Source organism: Dromaius novaehollandiae, chromosome 4, assembly GCF_036370855.1.
Source record: "Dromaius novaehollandiae isolate bDroNov1 chromosome 4, bDroNov1.hap1, whole genome shotgun sequence".
NCBI lineage: Eukaryota > Metazoa > Chordata > Aves > Casuariiformes > Dromaiidae > Dromaius > Dromaius novaehollandiae.
In genome coordinates, this window is record NC_088101.1 from 38,551,780 (window position 1) to 38,565,173 (window position 13,394).

The 13,394-nt window shown below is 36.2% G+C and overlaps 1 protein-coding gene across 1 annotated transcript in view; it reads right to left on the bottom strand.

Moving 5' to 3' along the window:
• Positions 1 to 13,394, bottom strand: part of IQCM (IQ motif containing M) — a 173,038-nt gene that overhangs the window by 85,538 nt on the left and 74,106 nt on the right. The window contains exon 9 of the mRNA XM_064511743.1: positions 2,935 to 3,093. Within this exon, the coding sequence (XP_064367813.1) occupies positions 2,935 to 3,093 (159 nt within the window). The remainder of the gene's footprint in view (positions 1 to 2,934; positions 3,094 to 13,394) is intronic.

Below are 13,394 nucleotides of genomic sequence, written 5' to 3' on the forward strand. Positions count from 1 at the left end.
TATCATACAGCTTAGTATTTATTTCAAATTGTTCACACAGTGAAATAAAAGTATTAATTAATCACCCATACCATTATTTAAATAAGCAGCTTCTCTCACCTCAAAGCACTTCAGAAAAGTGTGTTTGAAATAATATTCCATTTTCAAATATCTAAACTAGGGTACATAGAAAGTTAAAACATTTGAAAAACTTACTACAGTGACAAAATTCAATGTGAATTAAACCTTGAAAACCTGACTCTTTAATCAGTAAAGCAATATGAATACAAAAGCTGGCAAATAAGTTTAATAGAAAGATGCATTTTTATAAAGTCATTTTTCCAAGGAGAAATGAATATTATCTTCCATTTTCCAGTTAAAAAAACAGTGGAGATTACTCATCCTTAAAAGAGATTTTAACACAGTAATTACAGGAAATGTAGGAACAATAATAATTGATATAATGCAGAAGAGTCATGAAAACATGCCTTGTGTAGCAATGATACAAACAAAACTACTGTACTTCAAAAAGAGTTTTAAAGCTTAATTTCTGCTTATTTAAGCATATGTAGAACTTTCATGCTTAGATTAGAAATTCACAATACACTGCACTGGAATATGTATTTTATGTATACAGCATAAATACATGCCTACGTGAACTTCCACATTTGAATTAAATACAATCACTATGTCAGGGATTGTTTTTCTTGGACTAGATCTTTGCCAGATAGCAAAAGGCCTGCCTGCAAATGAGCTGGTAAGTGGGTGTTCACTGCTTCTCAGTTACCCACTGAAAGCTCGATGAATCCCAGAAGCCACAGAAACAGCAAAAAGCAAAAAGGGGATGTATGAATCTTGAAGTGTTTATGAGTGTTAATGGTGAACACAATAAATTTCCAGGACTAACCAGAACTAAAATGTTTATAGGAAGAGGAGTCTCTGAGCTACAGAAAGTCCTCCTTTAATAGACTAATCTCTTTTCAAGGCAACTACTGCATCTGTGTTGTCAACCAGTTTAATAACTGCTGTAACTCAAAAAGATGCAATACGCCGGTCACTTAGGAAAAAAGCTATAAAGGCCTCCAGAAGTAGATCTTACCATATACATCATAATCTCATTTTAAAGATCTATTTTTGTCTCCTCTACTATTCTTGTCTACATTATAATCAGAATATGACAAACCAACATGCTATCAAAGATCTGAATAAGCATTTTAAAAGAAAAGTCATTACCTAGAATATTGACCAAAGCAAGGAAAGCATTTAAATACTTCAGATCTTGGCAGGCTTCAATAATCTCACAAAAATGGCACCTGTCTACAAGTGTTGTAAACCAGCCTTTCTCTATTAAAATCAATGACTTTACAACCATTTCCAGGAGCCAAGCATTTGGTCCTAAGAAAGTATCATTCAGAACATCACAGTACCAGTTCAAGCATGGTTAAAGACAGTGTAAGTGGTATTACAAAGAACAGAGAAATGCTTGTGACTATTTGCCATACAGGTACCTCTGCATGTGCAGGTCAAAAAAAAAAAAAATCCTTTTGTCATGGTCATGGATTATTACTAAAGAAAATACAGTCATGATAACTTACAGTTAGTTTAAAACCAGATCTTGTAACCTAAGGCACAAATGAGAAACAAAGTTATTTTTTGATGAATAATTTCTTCACCAAACCAGCTGTCCTGGGGAACCTTCTGATAAGTGATAAGAGAAGGAGACTGTGTTGCTAAAACATCAAGGATGAGCACAACTCTCTTAATTTCAATTCAATGCCTTTTTTTTGAATGCAGCAGGAGAACACAGAACATTGTCTGGATGAGGGACGGCTCCCACTCACCTCCTCCTTCTTTCCACCAATCCTCTGACTTATATACACGTTTAAAAAAAAACAACCTGTGCTTGCACAGCTGGACATTTTTCTTTCTGTGTCCCTAAATTCTACTTCTCCGTGAAACCTACTGAGTGCGATCTTTGGGCCAAATCCTAGAAACAGGTTTAGGTTTAGAGCCTCAGTGTTCTGAAGGAAAATCCTATGAAGTTATGGGAGTAACTGACAGGATTTTGACCTTCCATTTCTAACATACATCTTGGCTGCTATTACCTGGCAAACTAAGGGGAAAGGACATAAAAACTGTGAATCATGGAACATTTCCCATATGGAATTTTAGTTGGACATCTCCTCTGACATCAAGCTTGTTATTAGGGAAAACTACCTATTCTGACATCAAGGAACCAGTAAAGCCAGCCTGCTAAACATCTCATAGCTTTGTGGAGGTTTTTACTTGAATTTTTTCCCTTTGCTTTCACCTCTCTCCTACTCACACAACCCCTGACTGCAGTCATAGTGCCTTTCCCAGTGGAATCATGCCCTGAGACACATTAAGTGTATCTGCACAGACTTTGCAGTGGCAGTGTAGTCTCTGCACTAGTATGACCTAGACAGGCATGCTTCTCTCCTTCACCTTTTTCACCCCCTCTCTCCAGCAGATGCATTCTGGATTCTTTCTGCACATCTAGATTCACTTGCATAGTATCGGGAGTTCCTCTGCTTGGGTTTCTATTGCTAAAGTGACAGAAAAAGAGCACTACCCTTGAATTTGAATCTTCAGTGAGATAACTACTGAATATGCCCTTTCTAACATTAACACACAGAGTAAAACCTTTATAGGTAAAGTGTAATGCTCAGTCACTGAGTTAGCATGTTTTGTGTTGAAAACTCCTGAAAAACAGGGTTTTTATCTCATCCTATAGAAAGCAAAATGGTAAAATGTCTCAATTTTGGAAAGTATAAATCAGTTCTTTCGGGCAGGAAGGTAGGAAGAGAGGTAAACATGTTTGTAATAGAGATGCACATGCTACATATACAGGTTCTAATAGATGATGCAGAAGGTACAACACACCTTCATGCCCTTCATTATACTCATATCCTTCTGAGGGGTTGAAATTTTTACCTGAATTCTTGGATCCCTCTTTTCCATCCATTACTGGGTGCACCCATGGTGACGTCACAGTAATTATGGTCTTCACATTTGCACCAAGGGGAGGAAATAATGTGAAAGCCATCTCAATTGCTTGATGCTTCTTGATGCTTCTTAAAGGAGCAGTGGAAGCTGAAGAAAAAAGATAATATTCGTTTAATGACCAATATCTTTCCTCTGATAAATATATGTATTGACTTTCACGTTAATAATTTGTACAGATATATTTCCTTTTGTTACTCTGTTACACACACCAGAGTAGAACTGTGAGCTTTTGCAAGTTAGAAGGTTGGGAAGCATATAGACTTACAGGATATTAAAAACCAGGACAAAGGTGTCCAATTTGGAAAGGTTTAACCAATTATTATTCAAACACTTCAGCCAGTTCAATAAGCAGATATATTCTGTAATGATAGTCACTAAATGATATGATTCAATCTTTTCTGAGTAGAGTCCAGTGATAAGCATGACTAAGATTTTCAAAGGCATTCAAAATTTAATGGGAGATAGATAGTGCAATTAATCTTCAATCGCTTTGAAAATCTCAAACTAGACCCTCACTGTTTATTGGCCACAAAATGTAGCACACTTGAAGTTACAGACCATTAAATTAAATGGGAAAATGAAATAATTATTAATAGTACCTTATTTAAAAAAAGAGCTAAAACTTCAAGTAAGCAACTATTCTCACCACAATTTCAATAATGATCTTCAGCAGCAGTTGATAACAACATATTTAAAAAACAGAACAACTCCAACACCAAAAAGGAGTCCATAAAAGAGCCTGATCCTGTAAAACTCTCTCATGCAGGTCCTTGTACTGGATTCAGGAGCCATGAGTCCTCATGAGACAAAGAACTTTTCGGTACACACATATGGAGGGGTCATTTCCTTGAAAACTACAGCCTTGTTCCTGACTACAGTGCACCTTAAGTTGAAGCAATGTAAATCTCTGTGTAACCTTTAGAATAACCTCTCTAGAAGCATGTCTGGGTGTAGGGGAAGTTCTCCCCTCTGATTAATATCCAAATGCAACCCATGTCCAGGATGCTGATGCTGAAACTCAAGGTAAGAATAGCTGTTGCATCCTTTAGAAAAGGGCAATGAGACAACTGCCTTATAGCACTGCATTGCTGGCAATCTTGCTTATTTAACCATTTGGGCTATATCAAAATTGCATCTGGAAGCAGAGAGATCTGTATTCCACCAGGAATAAATTCCAAAGCCAACTCAGCACTGAACTTCCAACATTTTGTTGTTACAGCTCAATAAAGTCACTTCATGTTGCATTCATTTGTTTCTGCATAAAATAAGTGAATGTCATACTTTTTTGTCATACCATTTTTATTTAACAGGTTTTTTTCCATACCCATTAGTTAAAAAAGTTATAACAAGGCAAAGCATCTATCAAAATGAAAAATGTTGTACCGTCTGAGCAAAGAAAGGAGAGTCTAAATAGACTGTCCCTGCTCTTAAATTAATGGAACCATCTTACATTTAATATTTTCTCTTAAGTAGTTATGTAAGCACTCCAAGATCATTAATGAAGAAGTACAGAATCACAATTTACAGATGAAGGGCAAAACTGCTAAAAAAGCATTTCAGAGTCATGTCATCAAGTGATATAATCTAGGAAAATAAATGTAAGGATCACTGATCTCTGATATCATAATTAAATATACACAACACATGACAAGGAGAAAGGACAACAAAGTTCATTAACACTTGACTTGGAACCTAAGCTGCAGAACTAATCAAGCAGATGTACTAGGGAAGGGCCAGATTTATAAACAAGAAGCACTTACATTTCAATAAATAGAATTAAAAAACTAGATTTTTTGTCACTATTCTAATGTTAAATAATACTAATAGTTAACAGTTATTATTTATAGAGACAATACATTTGTATGCAGCAGCCCAAAATGTATCATGGTCTAGTTCCTCTGCTGGTATTGTAATCTGTTACATTTCTGTCCACTACCTTTACTGCAAGAGTTCAGTTGTCTTTTGTAAATCCAGGCTCGCTTCCCATCCAGACATTAACACACACCTTCCTGGCCTTCCTCTTTCTAAAAAATCTAGCAGAACATATTTGCCCAGGCCTTCTTAAGTAAATAATACCATAACTTATCTTTCTTTTAATACACAATATGTTTATTGCAACAAAAGAAAATTCACAGGAATCAGATGGAATTCATCCCACAGAGCTAATGGAACTTGCAGAAATAATACTGGAGCCACTGACTGTTCTTCAGAACTAATGAAGAACTGCCAAGGTCCCAGAGGGGGGGAATTACAGAACAGCAAATTCAAATCGAAATTGCTAAGTAAGCTAGCAAAGCAGTCAGTTTGCAAGCTGCTATGAAGGCATGCTGAAAGGTGGATGATGAACAGTAGAATTAAAGATTGGCAAAGACAAAGCATGTCTATGATGTAAATATTATTGTACACAGGCCTCCTGCTCAGTGCTATTGCCACCCCTCAGGACCTTTGTACAATCAGACCTACTTGAGACACTTTCATTTGTGCCAGGAAGTACAATAGTCAGCTTTTATCAGACTTCAGGAGGAACAACCCACTAATGTAATCTCTCATTGTCTCCCAGTAAGTTGGCAGGAAAACCATATTTTGGTAATGCCCCTTTACACCACTCACATAGTTTGCAACATTAGACTACCCTGCATTTGTCAAATACTAGGCTTTAAATTGCGTGCTAAGCACATTAAAAAGATTTACAACATAACAGAGGACGGAACATAGATCTAGCACACTCATATGGAATATTTCTATATAGAGATTAGGTTTACAATCTCACCAGCTACAAGAACAGTTTAAGAATCAATTGTCAGGTTTGGATTTGCAGTGTTTCATGAAGGTAATTTCCCTTCCAGCTACAAGAAGCTTCTCATGTTGAAAACTGTATGATAAAATTAAATTTCTCTTTTGTCCCCACAGGACACAGCAACTAGAAACCAGCAAATATAGAAACACTTCAAACAAGCAGGTTTATCAAGAACACAAAAAAATGAATCCCTCTCCTATTTAGCTCTACTGGTTAACTCTCAGTTAATTCAGAATTATTTTAAGATGTTGATCTAAGAAGCTAAAACATGAACTTTAAAGTCTTTTGCTTCAAAGTGGAGTAGCATGGTGCAACTGCTAGCTCTTCCACGCTAACTGGGCAAACACTAAGAGGCAGGAAGAACATTCAAATGACCATGAATCCCATCTATCAGTTACTTTGTGTGAGTACTTAGAAATACACTCACAGGATGAAGGACTGTGTAACAAGAATTACTCGATGGTATCAAAACAGAAATCCAAGTACCTCCATAGAACCTACCAAGACCAGAACAGAAAGTCCAAGCATGCAGAGAGTCCAAGAATACAGTAAAAAAAAAGGGTTTAGACTTCACACTAAAATTATGGATTTTTAAAGTGAAATTACATTTTAAATCTTAAACCATGATTCACATTTGTATTCAATGCATGCCTTAAATGCCATGTATACCTCTAAGATATATTTTCATATTCCACACAATGAGATAGTTGGAACAGATATACAATATGCCTCTAAATGGATTGTGCTTCTGAAGCTCTGTTAGAATAAACTTTACATTTATTTTCATCTACATGGCAGACTTGTCTCATTACCCAGATTCATATTTGCTTTCTAGAGGATTTCAACTGTAAGTATTTGGTAGCCAACTCTGAAAAAAGAAAAGGTGCATTCATCACTGCCGTAATATAGATCTATGACAGCTTCAGGTGCTATAAAACTTTTATTGCCTCCAGCTTAAGATGACTATACTAATACCAGGTGGCAGAACTGTAAGTTGGATATATGTATTTTCCCAAATGACTATCAACCAAAACTTTATAGAATATTAAAGAACTGTGTTCAGATATCATTATTAAGGTTGCAAAGTCAAGTACTTAAATATTAGAATCCCTTTTGCATGTGTATTATGATACTGTCTCTAATTTCATGATCCACATGAACCCTGTCTCTTTCAGTGCATCAAGCTGATGGTATTCACTTCATCAGCAGCTATTTGAGTTTTTTTTTTTTCCTCATTTTTCAGTGTGTTACTTCAGGACTTAATTATCTTACAGTACTCACACTCTGAGCTGATGATGGAATCAGTAATCTCCTTGTGAGCTGCTTCATGGGACTCATCATGAGAGTATCAAATGTTCACAGACATTAACAAATTTATGTTTGCAACAAGTGAAGGGATGAAAGGGTTTTATTATGATCATTTTACTGCTTAGGAACTAAGGCACATAGGACCAGATTTTTCAGTTATATACGTACCCAAAGATGCATAAAGGAGCCTAATAGTTTTCACAAGACACTTTATTTCCAGTACACAGGTGCTTTTGAAAATTCCTCTAAGAGACTACACATCGCTAGCCGTGCAAATACATTTTGAAAACTGACCAAGAAAGAATAAGGATGAAAACATCCATGAACTATGGTTTCCCAGTCTCAGAAATCTAGGATCCCATTTTCAGAGTATCTGGCATTCTACTAACATTTTGTATGTTTTAAACACAAGCTTCAAGCTGCAGCGGAAATCTAAACTTCAGGTGTAGCTCTGAACATTCAGCACTTCTGTAAACCAGTTATCAAGATCCCAAGTCACAGAATCACAGAACGCTTGAGGTTGGAAGGTACCTCAGAAGATGATCTAGTCCAACCCCCGTGCTCAAGCAGGGTCACCGAGAGCACGTTGCTTAGAATTGTGTCCAGACAATTTCTGAATATCTCTAAAGATGGAGATTTCATAGCCTCTCTGGGAAACTTGTTCCAGTGCTCATTCATCCTCACAGTAAAAAAGTTTTTCCTTATGTTCAAATGGAACTTCTTGTGTTTCAGTTTGTGCCTCTCGTCCTGTCACTGGGCACCACTGAAAAGAGTCTGGCCCCATCCTCATCGGGCATCCAAAAATACCAAGCACCTCTGCAACACATTTAAATAAATGAACTATCAGCAAATATAAACTTTTTAGAGAGTTCTGGACAACATTCAAATGCCGTAACTATGTAGCCAACCTTTCTCTCCCTGCAGTTCTCATCATCATTTGCAATGCACTTTTTAGCCTCTGCAAATCATGGAGGAGTATTTACTACAATCTCCTTCGCCATAAAACTCTGAATCTCTTGTGTACTGAATGGGGCAGCAATTCCATGCAAATATGTACATGACTATGCAACTGAAGACCATGTGCCTACACACAGAGGTCAGTTTGTATATGCAGTGCAGCTGTCATGCGAACTACAGATCACTTGACTTTACAACCCTGCAGCAAGGTTCTTTGAGGAGGTTTTGTTTTCTTTCTCTGAAATATTTAAGATATTAGAAAGAAAAAACTGAAAAAAAATGCAGGACTGCCCTCGTGAGTTACTCCACTGACAGCCTAGAGTCTTCAACAGACTCTGAGTCTGTTGATGTCCCACATATGTGCAGGTGGCCATCATCACCAGTCCCTTGATAAGAAGATGGAATTTATGACCTTGCTTTTGTGTTATGCATGTGCCCAAACCAAACTTCAGGCTCCCACAGTCTTAGGAATAAAACTGCCACTTCGAGTCACTTCATTTTACCTATAAATCCTGAAGAAATTCAGTCTGTATCTAAATAGATAGCCTTTTCCTAAGATAATCAAAAAGATTATTACTTTATTCCCTATTTCTGCATGCTTTTCTTTGACACATACTAGTTATCCTGAAATGATGATGCCAGTAGCGTGGGTGAAATTAAGTCATATTTGTAGTAGTGATATAAAGTCAATAGAACTGTCTCCACAGATGGAACATCCAACATCTGCAGCAATTCCACCAGTTATTATTGCCTACTCTTATAGAAATGACCTGAAATATTCCCTCATATAAATTTACACTTACATATTAAACTAGAGATGAGGTTTTTTTAATAGTTATACAGGTGGTAATAATGAAGTGTATCACTACTACCTCTTGTAATTATTACATTAAATCATCAAACTAAGATCTGTCATACAATAGCACAACAAAACCTGAAGGATATCAAAGGACATTTTTGTTCCTGTAAAAGTATTTCCTTAGCACATCCATTACAGACGTAGATGTACAGAAGAGATAATAAATGAAGAGTCATAGTTGAAATCAGAAGAGACTCTTGAATGCTCTAATAAACTTCCAGTGTAAAGGAAGGATACTTCAGTTGTTGGCTAACACAGAAATAGAGAAAAACCATAAGCATATCTTCATCAACATTAAAATATGTGTAAGGACAATAAAACTATATATATTCTTTTGTTCAACATCTCTGATCGAGAACTATCATTTAGAAATAATACGTAATAGCTCTACAATGTATAATATATAATTATGTAAATAATTAGTATAATCTTGAGATGAGATGAGGGCTATTAGTGGCAGTGGATACTTTGAACCTTGCACATTTAGTCAAAAAGACCAATGACATCCAATCAAACTTCTTTAAAGTGAATTGCAACAAACAATGGCAGCACAGCTGCTATTAGAATTATAATTGAGTTTAGGAGGGAAACAGCAGCTGAATGCAATGCAGATAATTAAGGAGCAAGCTTTTGTTAACACTATCAGTAGGGTCATGCTTCTGCAGATTGTGAACTTATTATTATTGAACAAACTAGTCTATTTTTATAACAGAGGTACATTTCAGCTTCTTGTTCCAATAAAGTATATTCTGACTACTAGATAAGTGATCACTCATTTATTTAAACTATCCATTTAGAGAAATGATAAGTATTTACAAAATCTAAGATTACCATGGAAACCTCATTCTTAAATGCTGAGGATTATGGGAACAACTGGTTATACAATTGTGATGGGTAAATAACAAGCTTCTGAGTATAATAAAGACTGTAGTTGTGAAATTATGTTAAATAATTTATCTCTTTCAGCCTAATATATATTTTATTTGTTAACCCAGCAATCAAAGGGAAGCAATACACCTCCTGCAGGTGAATAGTGAAAGAAAATCAATATTGAAAAACACAGCCTTTAAAATATACAGACACAAACTGCATAAATGCAAGTTCTTGTGGTCCTAACACTTAAATTGTATCCCCAGGTTTGGGAAATCCAAAAGTGATTTAAAATTTGTATTTCTTGCCGTTTGTTGACTAACCTTGGAACAAAAGACACAGTAACCTATGTAGAATAAACAAACAAATGAACAAGAATCAGCAAAGGATTGGAAGTCATTCCAAACTTACAGCTTGGCACCACAACCAGGAATTGCGAGATGCTTGACCATTCATAACCATGAGTCAGAGTTCCAGAAATGGAAAAGAAGTCATTAAAATAATAATAACATTACATGCTGTTAGTAGTACTGCTGTTATGATATCATATTATCATAATAACTGCTACCGTTCAGGCAAACTGAGCAGTGCAGGTCTACCAAAAATATTAGTAGCACCAGTCATATAAGTGACCCCTTTAACTCATGCAGCAGAGACTCAGGATCTTTGGTTTAAGACAATCCTGCTGACAACATAGGTCATTTCACTGGCAAATCTAAATTTGTTAGGGACAAATGAGTAATCCTGCTTTGGAATCTCATTGACCTCAATGTGTAAATAAAGCAAGTAGAATGCGTCTGACTGGCAGCAAGCCATCACTGTGCTACGTGCGATAACAGCAATAATATGTCAAAGTGATTTAAAAAAATAAGCTTTGATATTTTGACCTGCTAAAATTTTATTTTTGACCCTACAACCTCCCAGAATAGTATAACAAAAATGTTTTGAACCAGTTCTACTAGTTACTAAAGTATCTATTCTGATGAAAATATTTTTACATTACTAACCCTTTGCTTGTGGCAAAGTCATTTTCAGTTTTCCCATTCCTAGTTCTGAACCTTCAACAGTCTTATTTCACCTGACTGCGGAAAGAGCTATAAAAGCTTACCCTAACTTGAAGTTATTTGTCTCTCTGTTTCTTCAGGAAATCCATTCCCAGCCTCAGCACAGAGAAAGCTTTAATTTGATCATTATTACAATATAACTCAAACGTACTTCAGTAAAACTGAAGAATGGTATAATTTCCTGCCAGGTCCAGTTCCTTTTAAGGAAATCTAGAAAAGAATAGGTATCAGCCAGGAATAAAAACATGCCCATCTGCTCATTTGCACAGCATGTTTTCATATCTTTATTCACAGATTAGCTCTTGTCACGTGTCAACAGAAATCTGAAGCACCTTTCAAATATTATAAAAGTGTTGATAATTTACTAAAACTTTCCTAATACTCTCTTAATGTTTGCAGTGGCAGTAAATAGATTGATGTATACGTAGAAAATTAAGAGACAGAGCAAAATGGAGGTAAAATAAACCTGAAACAAACTCATTCATAATTATATTTTTGAACATCTTTTTATTGAAATATGTGAAAGCTTTCCTCAAGATGGCCAGATTTCTTTAGAACAATAGTACTGGAGAACCCAATCCATTGTGCCTACCAAGCAAACCTGTTGTTCTAATGAACCTCTATAGTTATCATTGCACAATTTGCATAGTAATTTCAGGTACTGGGAATTTGGGGCCTAGCAGAAAATCAACAATATCTCCTTTTAGCTTAGAAGTTTTCTACTAATTTAAAATTAAAGACTGTTCTTATGTTTTTTGAAATTTTTAGCCACAAGCACTTATAGCTGAAGATAATGATGCAGAGCAACAGTCAAGGTAGAGTTGCACTGCCCTCCACCTTTATCACATATTGCTTTATTGTAATGCAATTGTAATATTTCATACAATATATTGTAATGTAATTGTAACATTAGAACACTTTAACGCATTAGGCTCTTTTGTGGGAGAAATATGTTACTCACTAACTAACTAAATCAGCTAGCTTTGAATATATTTCCTTTCTTCTCCAAGTGGACATCACGTAAAAGAAAACCCCAGCACTTATTACACTTCTTCTATGATGAAAACAATTTCAAATACCATGCACAATTTCCACCGCTGAAGTGTCTACCAGAAGCAATAAATTGCTCAGACCATACCCTCTGCACTCCTGTCATAACCTCCTAGCATCTTCACCACAGCATGTACCACTGTGAAAACACCAGAGCATTCAAAACAACAGCTCCAAAATTCTCTCTCACTAAAATATCTTCTACATTTTTGTGACAGTCTGATTCAAAATGCAACCATTTTATGCTTACTCTGACAAAATTAACAAAAATTCTATATTTAAATGAATAAGTAACTTTTAAAAGGAGAAACAGCGTAACTGCTTTTTTTTTTCCCTCCTAAGGAACAGAGAAAAGTAATCACTGCTGCTATATACATAAGCTTGTAAAAAATAGTCTACCACAGCAGAAGCATACACAGCAGCTAAAAAGACTTCTTGGTGGAGGCAAAAGTGTCTGGAAACAGAACTGATGGGTATGCAGACTCTGACTAAGAGCCCACTGCCTAACTCAGATTGTCTGATGTCCCACCATCAGAGAACAGGCGAACATCATTTGTGTCTTTAATATTTTTTTTAAATGTCTCTCTTCAATTGAGAATGCAGTGTCAGGCCACCCATTTCTGCAGGACAAAAAGTCACAGTAAGAGTCAATAGAGGACAATTTCAACAGTGGAAAATTCTGGGGTTTTAGGGTTTTTTTTATCATCTTTTACATCTTTCCTGTTTGGAGAGCTTTAAGGGGCCATGATTGAAAGGGTTATTACGAGACTGCAGAGGATACCTATCTCCTTTTTGCACAACTGCCGTGGATACCCTGAGGCATGGCACTACGTATTGGCATTCCAACACTGGCCTGTGGTCAGGGCACAAGCACAGGCAGCAGTTCACTTGAACAGGTATTAGTGAAGAAAGAATTTTTTCTGTAGAGTTTTCACTACCCTGAAATCATGGTTTCTGATAATGCAGGAGGGATAAAAACCCAGCCTGATTTCTGTTACCATTGTGGAAATCAAAAATAGATTTACTCAAAACCTGAAGAAGTTTGTTGTGAAATAACTGATAAAGGTTAAGCATGGAAGCCTCCATAATTCACTCAGTCAGAATGATTTTTCAGCTGAAAACCTAGTTTACTCCCTACTTTCCTCCCAAGTATCAGTTAGCACTGATTTTGGATTGGTCAGCAGGTCATATATGTATTTCCTTTTTCTCACTCTGGGAATGAGAACTTTCTTTCCATAGTGATACCTTTGCTATTCCATGAAGCAAGGGATTAAAAGCAAAGCATGGAACTTGAAGCTCCCTGATCACTGTGCCCCAGTGCCACTGCACTGATACTATGAGCAATTTCTTTATGGTCTCCAAGAGCCCTCACTGTATGCACTGGCCTGTAAAACGCATTCAGATGAAAATGACTTCTATGTGGAAGCCTTACAGTACACAATTCAAACCCATTACAGTCATGACATACAGTACAGTACCATAA